The sequence below is a fragment of the Oncorhynchus gorbuscha genome, linkage group LG12 (assembly GCF_021184085.1).
Source record: "Oncorhynchus gorbuscha isolate QuinsamMale2020 ecotype Even-year linkage group LG12, OgorEven_v1.0, whole genome shotgun sequence".
NCBI classification, from domain to species: domain Eukaryota; kingdom Metazoa; phylum Chordata; class Actinopteri; order Salmoniformes; family Salmonidae; genus Oncorhynchus; species Oncorhynchus gorbuscha.
Genome location: NC_060184.1, coordinates 9,872,047 through 9,893,391, shown reverse-complemented (window position 1 = coordinate 9,893,391; position 21,345 = coordinate 9,872,047). Strand labels below are relative to the sequence as shown.

The 21,345-nt window shown below is 41.1% G+C and overlaps 1 protein-coding gene across 1 annotated transcript in view; it reads left to right on the top strand.

Annotated features, from left to right (window-relative positions):
* The window catches only part of ryr3 (ryanodine receptor 3), a 248,048-nt gene that overhangs the window by 219,789 nt on the left and 6,914 nt on the right, over positions 1–21,345 (top strand). Inside the window, 16 exon segments of the mRNA XM_046293110.1 lie at positions 4,067–4,147; positions 4,410–4,498; positions 4,904–5,032; positions 5,778–5,882; positions 7,657–7,738; positions 10,388–11,395; positions 11,533–11,813; positions 13,896–13,939; positions 15,154–15,322; positions 15,614–15,665; positions 15,668–15,699; positions 17,973–18,149; positions 18,807–18,937; positions 19,362–19,404; positions 19,811–19,899; positions 21,331–21,345. The exon segment at positions 21,331–21,345 is cut by the window's right edge and continues 46 nt beyond it. Of these exon segments, the coding sequence (XP_046149066.1) occupies positions 4,067–4,147; positions 4,410–4,498; positions 4,904–5,032; positions 5,778–5,882; positions 7,657–7,738; positions 10,388–11,395; positions 11,533–11,813; positions 13,896–13,939; positions 15,154–15,322; positions 15,614–15,665; positions 15,668–15,699; positions 17,973–18,149; positions 18,807–18,937; positions 19,362–19,404; positions 19,811–19,899; positions 21,331–21,345 (2,527 nt within the window).

Genomic DNA, 21,345 nt, shown 5'->3' with positions numbered 1-21,345 from the left:
TAACAGAACGTGGCCAAGATGTTCAAATGTTCATAAATGACCAGCATGGTTGAATAATGTAAGGCAGAACAGTTGAAACTGGAGCCAGTCCTCATGTCAAGGCCAGTTGAAAGAGCAGCAGCATTGGACATGGCCAGGTGACTGGGGACAGCAAGGAGTACCTGCATCTAACCACTAGGCTACCTGCTCTAAACACAGGCTACCTCCAGCATTAACTAGATATTAACTAGATACACGCCTCTTATTTACACAGGACACCGAATGCATTAAACAAACTGACCCTAGCCCCCACACACCTGCAGCAATACTGGAGGCTGAGACAGGAGGGGTCAGGAGACCTGGCCCCATCACAGGATATAACCCCACCCACTTTGCCAAAGCACAGCCCCCACACCACTAGAGGGAAATCTTCAACCCCAACTTACCATCCTAAGACAACACACCTACCCCACAAAATCTCACACACACCTACCCAACCCACCCAATACACACACACACCTCCCCACACACACCTAATACACACACACACCTCCCCCCACACACCTAATGCGCACACACACACACACACACCTAAAATGAGGTTAAAAACCTTCCCTTTAACAGGATGCCCTTGTCTCCTCACCTATAATGAGGTTAAAAACCTTCCCTTTAACCTCATGCCCTTGTCTCCTCACCTATAATGAGGTTAAAAAACCTTCCCTTTAAACATGATGCCCTTGTCTCACCTATAATGAGGTTAAAAATGCCCTTGTCTCCTCACCTTCCCTTTAACCTCATGCCCTTGTCTCCTCACCTATAATGAGGTTAAAAACCTTCCCTTTAACCTCATGCCCTTGTCTCCTCACCTATAATGAGGTTAAAAACCTTCCCTTTAAACAGGATGCCCTTGTCTCCTCACCTATAATGAGGTTAAAAACCTTCCCTTTAAACAGGATGCCCTTGTCTCCTCACCTATAATGAAGTTAAAAACCTTCCCTTTAAACAGGATACCCTTGTCTCCTCACCTATAATGAGGTTAAAAACCTTCCCTTTAAACAGGATGCCCTTGTCTCCTCACCTATAATGAAGGTTAAAAACCTTCCCTTTAAACAGGATGCCCTTGTCTCCTCACCTATAATGAGGTTAAAAACCTTCCCTTTAAACAGGATGCCCTTGTCTCCTCACCTATAATGAGGTTAAAAACCTTCCCTTTAAACAGGATGCCCTTGTCTCCTCACCTATAATGAGGTTAAAAACCTTCCCTTTAAACAGGATGCCCTTGTCTCCTCACCTATAATGAGGTTAAAAACCTTCCCTTTAAACAGGATGCCCTTGTCTCCTCACCTATAATGAGGTTAAAAACCTTCCCTTTAAACAGGATGCCCTTGTCTCCTCACCTATAATGAGGTTAAAAACCTTCCCTTTAAACAGGATGCCCTTGTCTCCTCACCTATAATGAGGTTAAAAACCTTCCCTTTAAACAGGATGCCCTTGTCTCCTCACCTATAATGAGGTTAAAAACCTTCCCTTTAAACAGGATGCCCTTGTCTCCTCACCTATAATGAGGTTAAAAACCTTCCCTTTAAACAGGATGCCCTTGTCTCCTCACCTATAATGAGGTTAAAAACCTTCCCTTTAAACAGGATGCCCTTGTCTCCTCACCTATAATGAGGTTAAAAACCTTCCCTTTAAACAGGATGCCCTTGTCTCCTCACCTATAATGAGGTTAAAAACCTTCCCTTTAAACAGGATGCCCTTGTCTCCTCACCTATAATGAGGTTAAAAACCTTCCCTTTAAACAGGATGCCCTTGTCTCCTCACCTATAATGAGGTTAAAAACCTTCCCTTTAAACAGGATGCCCTTGTCTCCTCACCTATAATGAGGTTAAAAACCTTCCCTTTAAACAGGATGCCCTTGTCTCCTCACCTATAATGAGGTTAAAAACCTTCCCTTTAAACAGGATGCCCTTGTCTCCTCACCTATAATGAGGTTAAAAACCTTCCCTTTAAACAGGATGCCCTTGTCTCCTCACCTATAATGAGGTTAAAAACCTTCCCTTTAAACAGGATGCCCTTGTCTCCTCACCTATAATGAGGTTAAAAACCTTCCCTTTAAACAGGATGCCCTTGTCTCCTCACCTATAATGAGGTTAAAAACCTTCCCTTTAAACAGGATGCCCTTGTCTCCTCACCTATAATGAGGTTAAAAACCTTCCCTTTAAACAGGATGCCCTTGTCTCCTCACCTATAATGAGGTTAAAAACCTTCCCTTTAAACAGGATGCCCTTGTCTCCTCACCTATAATGAGGTTAAAAACCTTCCCTTTAAACAGGATGCCCTTGTCTCCTCACCTATAATGAGGTTAAAAACCTTCCCTTTAAACAGGATGCCCTTGTCTCCTCACCTATAATGAGGTTAAAAACCTTCCCTTTAAACAGGATGCCCTTGTCTCCTCACCTATAATGAGGTTAAAAACCTTCCCTTTAAACAGGATGCCCTTGTCTCCTCACCTATAATGAGGTTAAAAACCTTCCCTTTAAACAGGATGCCCTTGTCTCCTCACCTATAATGAGGTTAAAAACCTTCCCTTTAAACAGGATGCCCTTGTCTCCTCACCTATAATGAGGTTAAAAACCTTCCCTTTAAACAGGATGCCCTTGTCTCCTCACCTATAATGAGGTTAAAAACCTTCCCTTTAAACAGGATGCCCTTGTCTCCTCACCTATAATGAGGTTAAAAACCTTCCCTTTAAACAGGATGCCCTTGTCTCCTCACCTATAATGAGGTTAAAAACCTTCCCTTTAAACAGGATGCCCTTGTCTCCTCACCTATAATGAGGTTTTTACATGTTCTTTTTCTTCTCCTTTTTGAAATTCAATGTCTTCACTTGTTTCCATCTGCTTTGTTGGTTTGTTTGTCTTCTTCTCTCATTAAAACTCATCGATGGCAGTCGGCAGTGAGCGGGGTAAATAGACAATTCAGATGCTCCCAAGCGCCATGCTAACATCTTGAATTATGTCACCATATTGTAGTCCTTCTCTCTCACCTTCACCTCCCTGCCTCATTTGACCCCCACATGACCTGGAAGCATTAATCTATTGCTTTGGTCTGCAGGGAGGTCCATTCATACATATGCATGTGTTGAATGGAGACATAAAACTACAGGTTTACTTTGTCAACTCCTGTTAATGGTGGTAATTGTCAGCTTTTCTTTATGTTATTCTACATCACTAATCTATATTCTACTAATGATACTCCTATAAAGGCTATCAATATTTTTTCCAAAGGTTTAACCTATGATTTATAGACGTGTGCACAGCTGAAGCAAAGCTTTGATGTGCTTTAGACTTGGGGCCTATTTCACTAAGCTGGTTTCATGTTTAACTTTCACATGGATGATATCTGCTGCTTTAGAAATTGAATTCAGTTCTTCCCACATTTGTCAAGTACTCGGGAATGGAATCGCTTGCTGATTCTAATTCTAGTGTTCCACCATTCTGTGCTGATTCTAATTCTAGTGTTCCACCATTCTGTGCTGATTCTAATTCTAGTGTTCCACCATTCTGTGCTGATTCTAATTCTAGTGTTCCACCTTTCTGTGCTGATTCTAATTCTAGTGTTCCACCTTTCTGTTCTGATTCTTTAAAAACCAAACATTCCCTACCATGTGTTGTCTTGTTCTAAGACTATAGGGTATATGTGAAGGTTATCTGGCTCTTCCCCAGCTTCCTGAAATGTCCTGGTGCTTCACCATATTCATTTCAATTGTAATTCATTTCAGAGCATTTTTCAAAAAGTAGCACTTTGGATGCAGCCGTTATCTGAAGTCCCTGGACTTCTAAACGTGTCCAAAAGTGTTTGTGATCAACACAGACTCTGTATCTGTGCTTGCCACATGCCTGTCTGAGAGTGATGGGTGCCGAGTGAGCAAGGGCACGATCCCAACTTGACATCCACGAGCCTAACTCAGACTTTCCTCTATATCATGTAAACTCTAGTTGCTCGCAGATCTCAAGGTAGGATTCGGCCATTGTTTTTCCTGTTGTTTTGGAGAGCAGTCTTCACCTACTTCTGTCCCCTCCCCAAGGTTCCAAAGTTCTGACGAATGATGACTTCACCAAAGATCTCTTCCGGTTTTTGCAACTGCTCTGTGAGGGGCACAACGGGGGTGAGAACTTGTATAAATGGCTATTAAAACAAATGTGATTATTTTGATTTTTTTTGTATCAATTTGGACCAGTTGTCAAAATAAATGTAATCACAAAATGATCTGATCGTTCTTTCGTTTAGGTGGTAAAAGTACCATTTCCAAGTTAGCTAACTTAACCATAACTCATGATAGGTTGCTCACAACCAGGCTCCTACTCTCCACATTATCACAATTATACAATTAACCACATTATCCCAAAAGCTAAATTTGTTCTTCACAGATTTCCAAAACTTCCTGAGAACACAAACAGGAAACACGTTGACAGTAAACATTATCATCAGCACAGTGGACTACCTGCTACGGCTTCAGGTGATACACACACACACACACACACACACACACACACACACACACACACACACACACACACACACACACACACACACACACACACACACACACACACACACACACACACACACACACACACACACACACACACACACACACATTCAGCTATTTTGTCTTCACGACATAAACCATATTTATAAACACACATTCTGATATTTTGTCCTTGTAACCCCCCCCACACACACACACACACACACACACACACACACACACACACACACACACACACACACACACACACACACACACACACACACACACACACACACACACACACACACACACACACACTACCACTCACTAAAAAGGAGAATGTGACACGTTTTCACCAACACATTGACATAGTAAAATCCTTCTCTGTAGGAATCTATCAGTGACTTCTACTGGTATTATTCTGGGAAAGACATTATCGACGAGGCAGGCCAGGTCAACTTCTCCAAAGCCTTAGCTGTCGCGAAGCAGATCTTCAACTCACTCACTGAGTACATCCAGGTAAGACCTGTCCCCTTGTGTTTTTATTGGGTTTCTACATTTAGCCTATATTCACTCTTTCGTCCCAAACGTGATATTTTTTTATTTTATGATACTTACTGACATGTTTTTTATTGGTGTGATCTTTATAAATATTCACTCTATTTTTGTATTTGATTATTCTCTCCCTCCCTCTCTCCCTCCTTCCCTCTCCCCCTCCTCCCCCTCCCTCCCTCCCTCCCTCTCCCCCTCCTCCCACCTTCCTCTCTCTCTCTCCCTCCCTCTCCCCCTCCTCCCCCTTTCTCTCCCCTTTCTCTCCCCTTCCTCTCATCTTCCCTCCCTCCCTCCCTCCTTCCCTCTCCCCCTCCTCCCCCTCCCTCCCTCCCTCTCCCCCTCCCCTCCCTCCCTCCCTCTCCCCCTCCTCCCACCTTCCTCTCTCTCTCTCTCCCTCCCTCCCTCTCCCCCTCCCCCCTTTCTCTCTCCTTCCTCTCTTCTTCCCACCCTCCCTCCCTCCCTCCCCCCTCCTCCCCCTCCCCCCTCCCTCCCTCTCCCCCTCCTCCCACCTTCCTCTCTCTCTCTCCCTCCCTCCCTTTCCCCGCTCCTCCCCCTTCCTCTCTTCTTCCCTCCATCCCTCTCCTCCCTCCTCCCACCTTCCTCTCTCTCCCTCCCTCCCTCTCCCCCTTTCTCTCCCCTTCCTCTCTTCTTCCCTCCCTCCCTCCCTTTCCCCCTCCTCCCACCTACCTCTCTCCCCATCTGCCCGTCCCAGGGGCCATGTATTGGGAACCAGCAGAGTCTGGCCCACAGCAGACTGTGGGATGCAGTGGTGGGATTCCTGCATGTGTTTGCCAACATGCAGATGAAGCTGTCCCAGGTAACTAGGTGTCCTCGGTGCTGCACCAACCATTCCAGTAAAGTGAGTAAAATAAAACAGTAAACTACTGGCCCAGTCCAGCGTCCTGCGAGCTTCCCTGCTGTCCTGGAGTTGCAGTCAGTGTCTATCTATAGGCAGCAGTGTCCCTCTGCTTCCTGTCAGTCAACGCTCACTGTTGTCTCCATCACCTCTCCAATCAGTCACTGATCTTATGAAAATCACTCACATTTCAATAGATTATTCAGGGGATGTACTTGTACATCAAGCTGCCTCTCACTACAGAAACAGGAGATTGGTTCCTGCCCTGGGGGCCGTTATAGCTCAAGGCTTACTTACTACTACACTTAAATAGCCTCAAAGAGTATAGGATTCACCCACACAGGACCGCACCAAATATCCTCAACATCAATAAGCAGGTCATTAGATGTAAAGCTATTTTTCCCCAGTTCACTGTTGTAAATGAGAATATGTTCTCACTCAACTTGTCTGGTAAAGGTTGTTAAGTTTGACTTTTTATGGTAAATTAAGGTTTACATTTTTATTAACATTTAAAAACGGTATGTATTAATGCCTATATCCTGCAATAAAAGGGGCGTTTCAGCAGGAGCTTTACCCCAATAACCATGAACACAGTTACACAGTCAACCATTTAAGGACATTACATTGTAAAGGGGTTTAACCACCACTTGTCTACTGTCTTTGACTACTGTTCTCTGACCATTGTGACACTGTTTAGAACTGTCTGACCATTGTGACACTGTTTAGAACTGTCTGACCATTGTGACACTGTTTAGAACTGTCTGACCATTGTGACACTGTTTAGAACTGTCTGACCATGTGACACTGTTTAGAACTGTCTGACCATTGTGACACTGTTTAGAACTGTCTGACCATTGTGACACTATTTAGAACTGTCTGACCATTGTGACACTGTTTAGAACTGTCTGACCATTGTGACACTATTTAGAACTGTCTGACCATGTGACACTGTTTAGAACTGTCTGACCATGTGACACTGTTTAGAACTGTCTGACCATTGTGACACTGTTTAGAACTGTCTGACCATTGTGACACTATTTAGAACTGTCTGACCATGTGACACTGTTTAGAACTGTCTGACCATTGTGACACTGTTTAGACACTGTTTAGAACTGTCTGACCATTGTGACACTATTTAGAACTGTCTGACCATGTGACACTGTTTAGAACTGTCTGACCATTGTGACACTGTTTAGAACTGTCTGACCATTGTGACACTATTTAGAACTGTCTGACCATTGTGACACTGTTTAGAACTGTCTGACCATTGTGACACTGTTTAGAACTGTCTGCCCATTGTGACACTGTTTAGAACTGTCCACGTCTCAGTGAAATGGTCTGTTGTATAAAAAACTCTAGTCTAATATATATCCTAGTTTATTCTGGCTTGTAGTAATCGTTGCGCTCAATAGTAGATTTAGCTTTTCGTTCTGTCGTCCAGAGGAATGCGGATGCTGTCTTCCTAGATTAGGCCTGTAAAATCCCTCTAACATTAGATTATGACATGAATCTGTGTTGAATGATCTTGTTTTGGTTGTGTATATTTAATGCACGTCAACTTTGTATTGTACACATTATTGAGATTGAAAAATGCTTTATAAATACATTATATTATGATTTATTGATTTCATTATTAAGTACTAATAAATACAAATGAATAAATAGTAATTCATAGTAATAAATGAATCGTAGTACAGTGTTAATGGAGTTCTTCTGACGGCCGGTGCTCCTTTAGGACTCGTGTCAGATTGAGCTGCTCAAGGAGTTGATGGATCTTCAGCAGGACATGGTGGTGATGATGCTGTCACTGCTCGAGGGTAAGAACCTACTACAGATTCACTCAAATAGGACTTTAGACGTTGTAGGTTACGGTCACCACACAAGCATTTGTATATATTTACCTCATATAGTCAATAATTTACACATAGCAGTAATGGTGCATACTGTAGTTATCCACATAATACAAGTTCTATTCTTAACCACATTCCTTTACTTAGATTTGTGTGTATTGGGTATAGGTTGTGAAAATTGGGTAAATGTTGTGAAATTGGATTTGTGTGTATTGGGTATAGGTTGTGAAATGTGATTTGTGTGTATTGGGTATAGGTTGTGAAATGTGATTTGTGTGTATTGGGTATAGGTTGTGAAATGTGATTTGTGTGTATTGGGTATAGGTTGTGAAATGTGATTTGTGTGTATTGGGTATAGGTTGTGAAATGTGATTTGTGTGTATTGGGTATAGGTTGTGAAATGTGATTTGTTGTGTACTGTTGGAACTGAAGGTATATTTGTGAAATGTGATTTGTCTGTATTAACCATGTGTTGTGAAATGTGATTTGTGTGTATTGGGTATAGGTTGTGAAACTTAGATATCACTTGTTAGATACTGCTGCACTGTTGGAACTGGAAGCACAAGAATTTCTCTACACTCGCATTAACCTCTGCTAACCATGTGTATGTGACCAATACAATTTGATTTGATTGTGTGAATATGAACAAGGAAGAAAATAAGAGTAAGTTTGTAAGTAAAGTAAGTAAAGTAAGAATGGAAATTAAAGTAAAGTAAGAATGTAAATTAAAGTAAGTAAGATTGTAAAGAAAAGTAAGAATGTAAAGTAAAGTAAGAATGTGAAGTAAAGTAAGAATGTAAATTAAAGTAAGTAAGAATGTAAAGTAATGTAAGAATGTAAAGTAATGTAAGAATGTAAAGTAAAGTGAGTAAGAATGTAAAGTAAAGTAAGAATATAAATTAAAGTAAGGATGTAAATTAAAGTAAGAATGTAAATTAAAGTAAGAATGTAAATTAAAGTAATTAAGAATGTAAAGTAAAGTAAGAATGTAAATTAAAGTAAGTAAGAATGTAAATTAAAGTAAGAATGTAAATTCAAGTAAGTAAGAATGTACAGTAAAGTAAGAATGTAAATTCAAGTAAGTAAGAATGTAAAGTATAGTAAGAATGTAAAAATTAAATGTAAGTAAAGTAAGAATGTAAATTAAAGTAAGAATGTAAATTAAAGTAATTAAGAATGTAAAGTAGAGTAAGAATGTAAATTAAAGTAAAAATGTAGAGTAAAGTAAGAATGTAAAGTAAAGTATGTAAGAATGTAAAGTAAAGTAAGATTGTAAAGTAAGTAAGAATGTAAATTCAAGTAAGAATGTAAATTAAAGTAAGAATGTAAAGTAAGTAAGAATGTAAAGTAAGAATGTAAATTAAAGTACACATGTAAAGTAAGAATGTAAATTCAAGAAAGAATGTAAAGTAAAGTAAGAATGTAAATTCAAGTAAGAATGTAAAGTAAGAATGTAAATTAAAGTAAGAATGTAAATTAAAGTAAGAATGTAAAGTAAGTAAGAATGTAATGTAAGAATGTAAATTAAAGTAAGTAAGAATGTAAAGTATAGTAAGAATGTAAATTAAAGTAAGTAAGAATGTACAGTAAAGTAATAATGTAAATTAAAGTAAGTAAGAATGTAAAGTGAGTAAGAATGTAAAGTAAAGTATGTAAGAATGTCAAGTAAGTAAGAATGTCAAGTAAAGTAAGAATGTAAAGTAAGTAAGAATGTAAAGTCAAGTAAGAATGTAAAGTAAAGTAAGAATGTAAATTAAAGTAAGTAAGAATGTAAAGTAAAGTAAGAATGTAAATTAAAGTAAGTAAGAATGTAAAGTAAAGTAAGAATGTAAAGTAAAGTAAGAATGTAAATTAAAGTAAGTAAGAATGTAAAGTAAAGTAAGTAAGAATGTAAAGTAAGAATATAAATTAAAGTAAGTAAGAATGTAAATTAAAGTAGGTAAGAATGTAAATTCAAGTAAGAACGTAAATTCAAGTAAGTAAGAATGTACAGTAAAGTAAGAATGTAAATTCAAGTAAGTAAGAATGTAAAGTATAGTAAGAATGTAAATTAAAGTAAGTAAGAATGTAAAGTAAAGAAAGAATGTAAATTAAAGTAATTAAGAATGTAAAGTAGAGTAAGAATGTAAATTAAAGTAAGAATGTAGAGTAAAGTAAGAATGTAAAGTAAAGTATGGAAGAATGTAAAGTAAAATAAGATTGTAAAGTAAGTAAGAATGTAAATTCAAGTAAGAATGTAAATTAAAGTAAGAATGTAAAGTAAGTAAGAATGTAAAGTAAGAATGTAAATTAAAGTACACATGTAAAGTAAGAATGTAAATTCAAGAAAGAATGTAAAGTAAAGTAAGAATGTAAATTCAAGTAAGAATGTAAAGTAAGAATGTAAATTCAAGTAAGAATGTAAATTAAAGTAAGAATGTAAATTAAAGTACAAATGTAAAGTAAGTAAGAATGTAAAGTAAGAATGTAAATTCAAGTAAGTAAGAATGTAAAGTAAAGTAAGAATGTAAATTCAAGTAAGTAAGAATGTAAAGTAAAGTAAGAATGTAAATTCAAGTAAGTAAGAATGTAAATATGACATGACATTGATTCCCAGTCTTATGTGATGTCTCCTAGGCAATGTGGTGAATGGAACGATTGGAAAGCAGATGGTGGACACTCTGGTGGAGTCCTCCAGCAACGTCGAGATGATCCTCAAGTTCTTCGACATGTTCCTCAAGATCAAGGACCTGACCACCTCTGACAACTTCAGAGAGTACGACCCCGAGAACAAGGGGGTCATCTCCAAAAAAGATTTCCAGAAGTCCATGGAGAACCAGAAGCAGTACACCCAGTCGGAGATTGAGTTCCTCCTCTCCTGCACCGAGGCCGACGAAAACGACATGTTCAACTACGAGGAGTTTGTGGAGCGGTTCCACGAGCCGGCCAAAGATATCGGCTTCAACGTAGCCGTGCTGCTCACCAACCTCTCTGAGCACATGCCTCACGACCCCCGTCTGGCCACCTTCCTGGAACCAGCTGAGAGCGTGCTGAACTACTTCGAGCCGTACCTGGGCCGCATCGAGATCATGGGCGGAGGGAAGCGCATCGAGAGGGTCTACTTTGAGATCAGCGAGTCCAGTCGTACGCAGTGGGAGAAGCCACAGGTCAAAGAGTCCAAGAGACAGTTCATCTTTGATGTGGTCAACGAGGGGGGAGAAAGCGAGAAGATGGAGATGTTTGTGAACTTCTGCGAAGACACCATCTTTGAGATGCAGCTGGCGTCTCAGATCTCGGAGCCTGACGTGGTGGAGCGCCAGGAAGAGGAAGAGGAGGAGGTGCACAACTTGTTAGAAGAGCTTGCAGAGGAAGAGGAGAATAGCGAGCTGGAGGCTTCCTCGGCTTTCACCATGGCCTGCATCTCCGCCAAGAAGAAGATCTCCAACTTCAGACAGATGCTGACCTTCAAGATCCTCAAGAAGCAGTTCAAGAAGACCAAGAAGCTGAGCTTGAAGGAGATGACCGTTGGGTTCTTCTCCTTCTTCTGGACGATCTTCACAGGGTTCTTCAAGGGGATCTACAGCCTCATCTTCGGATTCTTCCACCTCATCTGGTCGTCCATGTTCGGAGGCGGGCTCGTCGAAGGTGGGATCTTTTTTAATCTTCTTTGAATTATTATTTCCTATTTCGTTTATTTTTTCTCTTTCACATTATTGTTTTTTGGCTAAGTGTGTTGCAATGTTTTTAAATGGACTTTAAATAAAGTTTGATTTGATTTGAAGGAGCCAAGAACATGAAGGTGACAGACATCTTGGGTAACATGCCCGACCCCACCCAGTTTGGTATCCACGGCGATGTGTTGGAGATGGAGAAGGCCGAGGTTGGTGATTCTGTGTCGGGCGGGACAGACCAGGCCATCAAACCGTCAGACAAGGCAGAGCAGGACATTTTAATGCAGATGATTAATCCCACGCCAAAGAAAGGGGAAGGGTTAAAACACGTTGATCCTGGACTGGGAGACGTCTCTGAGACTCCTGAGACCACCGCCACTGTGGAGAAGAAGGTGAGCAATGTATATCTGTTAAACCTTAGGATAAAAAAAGAAGAAATTAAATACAATGGTTTGTGCAGCTTATAACACTTTAGACAACCGGAAGATATCATATACAATGTTGATTTACGATGGCTTCTGTATAGCCTACTAGTTCTCAGTAGGGCGTGTTTCACATGGGTGATGTCACTAATAATTATACCTCTATCCTTCTGTTGTCTGTCTCATGTAGAAGACTGAACCTCTCTAACCATCTGTTGTCTGTCTCATGTAGAAGACTGATCCTCTCTATCCATCTGTTGTCTGTCTCATGTAGAAGACTGATCCTCTCTAACCATCTGTTGTCTGTCTCATGTAGAAGACTGATCCTCTCTAACCATCTGTTGTCTTTCTCATGTAGAAGACTGAACCTCTCTAACCATCTGTTGTCTGTCTCATGTAGAAGACTGAACCTCTCTAACATTCTGTTGTCTCATGTAGAAGACTGAACCTCTCTAACATTCTGTTGTCTCATGTAGAAGACTGAACCTCTCTAACATTCTGTTGTCTCATGTAGAAGACTGAACCTCTCTAACATTCTGTTGTCTCATGTAGAAGACTGACCCTCTCTAACATTCCGTTGTCTCATGTAGAAGACTGAACCTCTCTAACATTCCGTTGTCTCATGTAGAAGACTGAACCTCTCTAACATTCCGTTGTCTCATGTAGAAGACTGAACCTCTCTAACATTCCGTTGTCTCATGTAGAAGACTGAACCTCTCTAACATTCCGTTGTCTCATGTAGAAGACTGAACCTCTCTAACATTCTGTTGTCTCATGTAGAAGACTGAACCTCTCTAACATTCTGTTGTCTCATGTAGAAGACTGAACCTCTCTAACATTCTGTTGTCTCATGTAGAAGACTGAACCTCTCTAACATTCTGTTGTCTCATGTAGAAGACTGAACCTCTCTAACATTCTGTTGTCTCATGTAGAAGACTGAACCTCTCTAACATTCTGTTGTCTCATGTAGAAGACTGAACCTCTCTAACATTCTGTTGTCTCATGTAGAAGACTCTAACATTCTGTTGTCTCTAGAAACATTAACATTCTGTTGTCTCATGTAGAAGACTGAGACTCTCTAACATTCTGTTGTCTCATGTTGAAGACTGAGACTCTCTAACATTCTGTTGTCTCATGTAGAAGACTGAACCTCTCTAACATTCTGTTGTCTCATGTAGAAGACTGAACCTCTCTAACATTCTGTTGTCTCATGTAGAAGACTGAACCTCTCTAACATTCTGTTGTCTCATGTAGAAGACTGAACCTCTCTAACATTCTGTGGTCTCATGTAGAAGACTGAACCTCTCTAACATTCTGTTGTCTCATGTAGAAGACTGAGACTCTCTAACATTCTGTTGTCTCATGTAGAAGGCTGAACCTCTCTAACATTCTGTTGTCTCATGTAGAAGACTGAACCTCTCTAACATTCTGTTGTCTCATGTAGAAGACTGGACCTCTCTAACATTCCGTTGTCTCATGTAGAAGACTGAACCTCTCTAGCATTCTGTTGTCTCATGTAGAAGACTGAACCTCTCTAACATTCTGTTGTCTCATGTAGAAGACTGAACCTCTCTAACATTCTGTTGTCTCATGTAGAAGACTGGACCTCTCTAACATTCTGTTGTCTCATGTAGAAGACTGAACCTCTCTAACATTCCGTTGTCTCATGTAGAAGACTGAACCTCTCTAACATTCTGTTGTCTCATGTAGAAGACTGAACCTCTCTAACATTCTGTTGTCTCATGTAGAAGACTGAACCTCTCTAACATTCTGTTGTCTCATGTAGAAGACTGAACCTCTCTAACATTCTGTTGTCTCATGTAGAAGACTGAACCTCTCTAACATTCTGTTGTCTCATGTAGAAGACTGAACCTCTCTAACATTCTGTTGTCTCATGTAGAAGACTGGACCTCTCTAACATTCTGTTGTCTCATGTAGAAGACTGAACCTCTCTAACATTCTGTTGTCTCATGTAGAAGACTGAACCTCTCTAACATTCTGTTGTCTCATGTAGAAGACTGAACCTCTCTAACATTCCGTTGTCTCATGTAGAAGGCTGTTAAAGAAACCAAAGAGTCGGAACCAGAGAAAGCAGAGTGAGTAGTCCATACATTTATTTATCTCTGTCTGTGTATGTTTACTTCAGCTATGTAACATGAAGAGCATGTTAAAATCAACTTGATTTAAAGTGTATTTAAAACATAAATTCAAATCCTGTGCTCGGTTGCTCGCATCTTGACAGTTTGTTAATTTAAATAAGAGTTTGATTTTAATTGATAATACTTTCTTAAAATAAAAATAATTGAATGAAACGAAAGACTGTGTTGTGTTGTGTTGTGTGTTGTAGTGGGGTGTGTTGTGTTGTAGTGTGTTGTTGTGTTTTGTGTTGTAGTGGGGTGTGTTGTGTTGTAGTGTGTTGTTGTGTTGTGTTGTAGTGGGGTGTGTTGTGTTGTGGTGGGGTGTGTTGTGGTGTGTTGTGTGGTGTGTTGTAGTGTTGTTTTGTGTTGTAGTGGGGTGTGTTGTGTTGTAGTGTGTTGTTGTGTTGTGTTGTAGTGGGGTGTGTTGTGTTGTGGTGGGGGGTTGTGGTGTGTTGTGTGGTGTGTTGTAGTGTTGTTTTGTGTTGTAGTGTGTGTTGTTTGTAGTGTGTTGTTGTGTTGTGTTGTAGTGTTGGTTGTGTGTGTTGTGTTGTTGTGTGGTGTGTTGTAGTGTTGTTTTGTGTTGTAGTGGGGTGTGTTGTGTTATAGTGTGTTGTGTTGTGGTGTAGTGTTGTGTTGTGGTGTGTTGTAGTGTTGTGTTGTGTGTTGTGTTGTGGTGTGTTGTAGTGTGTTGTGTTGTGGTGTGTTGTAGTGTGTTGTGTTGTGTTGTGGTGTGTTGTAGTGTGTTGTGTGTTGTTTTGTAGTGTGTTTTGTGTGTGTGTGTTGTGTTTTGTGTGCTGTGTTTGTGTTTGTGTTGTAGTGTGTTGTGTGTTGTGGTGTGTTGTAGTGTGTTGTGTGTTGTTTTGTTGTGTGTTTTGTGTTGTAGTGGGGTGTGTTGTGGTGTGTTGTGTGGTGTGTTGTAGTGTGTTGTGTGTTGTTTTGTAGTGTGTTTTGTGTTGTAGTGGGGTGTGTTGTGTTGTGTTGTGGTGTGTTGTGTGGTGTGTTGTAGTGCTGTGGTGTGTTGTAGTGTTGTGTTGTGTGTTGTGTGGCGTGTTGTGTTGTGGTGTGTCGTGTTGGGTTGTGTTGTGTTGGGGTTTCAGCTCTCTAACAGTTGTCAGAGCTATGTGCTGGTGTCAGATCAATAACAGATCGGCGGCCATCTTGTGTTCTCACAGCACAGAGAAGAAGGAGAAGGAAGACAAGGCCAAGGAGGAGGAGCCTAAAGAGGAAGTGGCTCAGGAGAAGCCCGCCCCCAAGTCCAGAAACGGCCAATCAAAGGATGCTCCTACTTCCTTCTTTGCCAGCTTCTTTGCTGGGCTGGAGATCTACCAGGCCAAGATGCTGGTAATACATCAGTCATTTTGTTTGTTCTACATTTACGTGTATTGGGCGCTGGGTAATCTCTCTCCAGAAATAGCTTTTCTGCCTGCCACCTGCTGTCAACAGTGACCTTCCACGTTGTCTTCATTGCAGTCACGCTCACCTCAGAAATCTGCTTTAAATGATAATGACTAAATGTATTATCATGACTGAATGTATTATCATGACTGAATGTATTATCATGACTGAATGTATTATCATGACTGAATGTATTATCATGACTAAATGTCTAACTTTGTGTTCCATGTGTTCCAGAACACGTTGGCTCGGAACTTCTACAACATGCGTTTCCTGGCTCTATTTGTGGCGTTGCCATCAACTTCATTCTACTGTTCTACAGGGTAATTTATTATGACCTTTAATGTTTTCTTGCTCTCTTTTCTACAAGTTGCTAATAGTTATTGCGTTGATGGAGAGATGAGGTGTTTTCTTTCCCACCTTACGGTGACAGTTCTTTAGCAATAACCAGGCTCTTGTATGTTAACAAGCTCATAGCCTCACTGCTGAATTAGACGTTCATCCACGTTCTCCAAACGTCCAATTTAGAAGTGTTTTTGTTGCTCCCGCTGATCTTTATCATTCAATTTCTTCAAATGACACATTTTGAAGTTAAGGGTTAAGTTTAGTCACTCATTTTGAATGGTTAACCTAAGGGCTAAGGTTTGGATAGGGTTATAAATGGTTAACCTAAGGGCTAAGGTTTGGATAGGTTATATGAATGGTTATGGTAAGGGTTAAGGTTTGGATAGAGTAATGAATGGTTATGGTAAGGGTTAAGGTTTGGATAGGGTTATAAATGGTTAACCTAAGGGCTAAGGTTTGGATAGAGTAATGAATGGTTATGGTAAGGGCTAAGGTTTGGATAGAGTAATGAATGGTTGTGGTAAGGGCTAAGGTTTGGATAGGGTTATAAATGGTTAACCTAAGGGCTAAGGTTTGGATAGAGTAATGAATGGTTAAGGTAAGGGTTAAGGTTTGGATAGGGTTATAAATGGTTAAGGTTTGGGCTAAGGTTTGGATAGAGTAATGAATGGTTAAGGTAAGGGTTAAGGTTTGGATAGGGTAATGAATGGTTAAGGTTAGGGTTAAGGTTTGAGATAGGGTTATGAATGGTTAAGGTAAGGGTTAAGGTTAGGGATAGGGTTATGAATGGTTAAGGTAAGGGTTAAGGATAGGGATAGGGTTATCAATGGTTAAGGTTAGGGTTAAGGTTTAGGGATAGGGTTATGAATGGTTATGAATGGTTAAGGTTTGAGATAGGGTTATGAATGGTTAGGTAAGGGATAGGGTTAGGGTTAAGGTTTGAGATAGGGTTATGAATGGTTAAGGTAAGGGTTAAGGTTAGGGATAGGGTTATGAATGGTTAAGGTAAGGGTTAAGGTTTGGGATAGGGTTATGAATGGTTAAGGTAAGGTTAAGGTTGGGATAGGGTTATGAATGGTTAAGGTTTTAGGGATAGGGTTATGAATGGTTAAGGTAGGGTTAAGGTTAGGGAAGGTTTGAATGGATAGGGTTATGAATGGTTAAGGTAAGGGTTAAGGTTAGGGATAGGGTTATGAATGGTTAAGGTTAGGGTTAAGGTTAGGGATAGGGTTATGAATGGTTAAGGTAAGGGTTAAGGTTTGAGATAGGGTTATGAATGGTTAAGGTAAGGGATAGGGTTATGAATGGTTAAGGTAAGGGCTAAGGTTTGAGATAGGGTTATGAATGGTTAAGGTAAGGGTTAAGGTTAGGGATAGGGTTATGAATGGTTAAGGTAAGGGCTAAGGTTATGAGATAGGGTTATGAATGGTTAAGGTAAGGGATAGGGTTATGAATGGTTAAGGTAAGGGCTAAGGTTTGAGATAGGGTTATGAATGGTTAAGGTAAGGGTTAAGGATAGGGATAGGGTTATCAATGGTTAAGGTTAGGGTTAAGGTTAGGGATAGGGTTATGAATGGTTAAGGTAAGGGTTAAGGTTTGAGATAGGGTTATGAATGGTTAAGGTTAGGGATAGGGTTATGAATGGTTAAGGTAAGGGTTAAGGTTAGGGATAGGGTTATGAATGGTTAAGGTAAGGGTTAAGGTTAGGGGTAGGGTTATGAATGGTTAAGGTAAGGGTTAAGGTTAGGGATAGGGTTATGAATGGTTAAGGTAAGGGTTAAGGTTAGGGATAGGGTTATGAATGGTTAAGGTAAGGGTTAAGGTTTGGGATAGGGTTATGAATGGTTAAGGTAAGGGTTAAGGTTAGGGATAGGGTTATGAATGGTTAAGGTAAGGGTTAAGGTTAGGGATAGGGTTATGAATGGTTAAGGTTTGGGATAGAGTCAAAACCCACAACTGGTATCAAACACACAACCTTCTGATCCAGGGTCATGGGTTTACGCCTATCCACAACACACTAGCAAAAACCAAGCCTACTTGATAGTGGTTGTGAAGGCATTCCCCGACGTCATCAGGACGTGAGACAGATGTCCAATTTTGACATCAATCTTGAACGACCTGGCTGGATGACCACTTGGAGTCAACTTTGAGACAACGTTGTGAGCTGGTTGTGTGTTTGCTGCGATTTGACCATTGTGCAGTTTGTCATAGAAATAAAAACACCTTTTCTCCGTGGGTCGTCTGCCCTCAGGTGACTGCTGATGAGGATGACTCCTGGACTAGTTCTGATGATGATGATGATGAAGGTGGTGAGGAGTACTTTGTCCTGGAGGAGAGTACAGGCTACATGGCTCCTACACTGTGTTTCCTTGCTGTGTTCCACACTGCCCTCTCTGTCCTCTGTTTGATTGGCTACTACTTTCTCAAGGTGATTCCAATCATTTAATCAATCAGCAACCGATCACATCGTTTCGCAACATCTTTCTGTCCGTCTGCGTGTCCGTCTGCGTGTCTGTCTGCGTGTCCGTCTGCGTGTCCGTCTGCGTGTCCGTCTGCGTGTCCGTCTGCGTGTCCCTCTCCGTCTGTGTCCGTCTGCGTGTCCGTCTGCGTGTCCCTCTGCGTGTCCGTCTGCGTGTCCGTCTGCGTGTCTGTCTGCCTGTCTGTCTGTTTGTCCGTCTGCGTGTCTGTCTGCGTGTCCGTCTGCGTGTCTGTCTGCGTGTCTGTCTGCGTGTCTGTCTGTGTGTCCCTCTGCGTGACCGTCTGCGTGTCCGTCTGCGTGTCCGTCTGCGTGTCTGTCTGCGTGTCTGTCTGCGTGTCTGTCTGCGTGTGTCCCTGTCTGCGTGACCGTCTGCGTGTCCGTCTGCGTGTCGTCTGCGTGTCTGTCTGCGTATCCGTCTGCGTGTCCGTCTGCGTGTCCATCTGCGTGTCCGTCTGCGTGTCCGCCTGCGTGTCCGTCTGCGTGTCCGTCTGCGTGTCCGTCTGCGTGTCCGTCTGCGTGTCTGTCTGCGTGTCCCTCTTATGATCTTCTTCCTCAATTTTTCTCCTCTTTCCCCTTTTCTCTCTCTGTCGTCCATTTCCCTCCCAGGTGCCTCTGGTGGTGTTTAAGCGAGAGAAAGGGATCGCCAGGCTCTTGGAGTTTGAAGGTCTCTACATCACTGAGCAGCCGGCAGATGATGACATCACAGGACAGTGGGACCGCCTCGTCATCAACACACCGTGAGTCATTACCACGGAGGTACACTCAGTGCCTGGCTTGGACTGAAACAGGCGCCGGTACTGTTTATATTTAGGTGTGGGAGCTCCACAATACTTTTGAGCTAAGATTCTATGAGAAGTGCAGGAACTCAAGCGGTAGAACATGTGTGAGCTGAACAAGTCAGTTGAACAAGTCAGTTGAACAAGTCAGTTGAACAAGTCAGTTGAACGAGTCAGTTGAACGAGTCAGTTGAACAAGTCAGTTGAACAAGTCAGTTGAACAAGTCAGTTGAACAAGTCAGTTGAACAAGTCAGCTGAACAAGTCAGTTGAACGAGTCAGTTGAACAAGTCAGTTGAACAAGTCACCAGCTTCAGATGGAAGTTCCCAATAGAATTGGAGAGACATTGAACGACTGATACCATGTCTATCTTATTTTTCTCAAGGTCCTTCCCCAATAATTACTGGGACAAGTTTATCAAAAGGAAGGTACGTGGGATTTCAAAACTAATTTAAACATGTAGAATAATGTATAATGTTATTCACACAGAATTATGCACAAGTTCTACACAGTATAATGTCATAGTGTAGTATAACAAATCTTATAAACCCAAACCGTATGTCTTTCCCTGTATGTGTCTGTCTATAGATCATTAATTAGTCTGGAGACCTATATTTGTCTGTCTATAGGTCATTAATTAGTATGGAGACCTATATTTGTCTGTCTATAGGTCATTAATAAGTATGGAGACCTATATTTGTCTGTCTATAGGTCATTAATTAGTATGGAGACCTATATTTGTCTGTCTATAGGTCATTAATAAGTATGGAGACCTGTTTTCGTCTGTCTATAGGTCATTAATAAGTATGGAGACCTGTTTTCGTCTGGTTATAGGTCATTAATAAGTATGGAGACCTGTATGGAGCTGAGCGGATAGCTGAGCTGTTGGGTCTGGATAGGTCATTAATAGAGTATGGAGACCTGTATGGAGCTGATGTGAATAGCTGATGCTGTAATAAAACACGTAGGTAAACATAGTGATAGACATAGTACCTCAGTTTAGTTAAGCACTGGTGAGAAAGTAATACTCTCATATCAACACAGTAAAATACATGATGAAACCTCTGTCTGTTTCCCAGCTAAGAAACCTCTGTCTGTTTCCCAGCTAAGAAACCTCTGTCTGTTTCCCAGCTAAGAAACCTGTCTGTTTCCCAGCTAAGAAACCTCTGTCTGTTTCCCACCTAAGAAATCTCTGTCTGTTTCCCACCTAAGAAATCTCTGTCTGTTTCCCAGCTAAGAAACATGTTTGGTAAGAACATTCCTCTGCCTGTTTCCCATCCTAACAAAACTCATGATTTCCCAGCTGAACATGTTTCCTAATAAAACACGTAGCTAATAAACATAGTGATAGACATAGTACCTCAGTTTAGTTAAGCACTGGTGAAAGAAAGTAAGAAACTTTCCCAGCTAAGAAATCTCTGCCTGTTTCCCAGCTAAGAAACATGTTTCCCAGCTAAGAAATCTCTGCCTGTTTCCCACCTAAGAAACCTCTGTCTGTTTCCCACCTAAGAAATCTCTGTCTGTTTCCCACCTAAGAAACCTCTGTCTGTTTCCCAGCTAAGAAAATGTTTCCCAGCTAAGAAATCTCTGCCTGTTTCCCAGCTAAGAAAGCTAAGAAATCTCTGCCTGTTTCCCAGCTAAGAAAACCTCTGTCTGTTTCCCAAACCTCTGTCTGTTTAAGAAACCTGTCTGTTTCCCAGCTGTCTGTTTCCCAGATAAGAAACCTCTGTCTGTTTCCCAGCTAAGAAACCTCTGTCTGTTTCCCAGATAAGAAACCTCTGTCTGTTTCCCAGCTAAGAAACCTCTGTCTGTTTCCCAGCTAAGAAACCTCTGTCTGTTTCCCAGCTAAGAAACCTCTGTCTGTTTCTAAGAAACTATCTGTTTCTGAAACCTCTGTCTGTTTCCCAGCTAAGAAACCTCTGTCTGTTTCCCAGCTAAGAAACCTCTGTCTGTTTCCCAGCTAAGAGGCCTCTGTCTGTTTCCCAGATAAGAAACCTCTATCTGTTTCCCAGCTAAGAAACCTCTATCTGTTTCCCAGCTAAGAAACCTCTATCTGTTTCCCAGCTAAGAAACCTCTATCTGTTTCCCAGCTAAGAAACCTCTATCTGTTTCCCTATGGTAGGTTGAGCTCTATCTGTTTCCCAGATAAGAAACCTCTGTCTGTTTCCCAGCTAAGAAACCTCTATCTGTTTCCCAGCTAAGAAACCTCTATCTGTTTCCCAGCTAAGAAACCTCTATCTGTTTCCCAGCTAAGAAACCTCTGTCTGTTTCCCAGCTAAGAAACCTCTGTCTGTTTCCCAGCTAAGAAACCTCTATCTGTTTCTAAGAAACCTCTATCTGTTTCCCTATGGTAGGTTGAGCTCTATCGA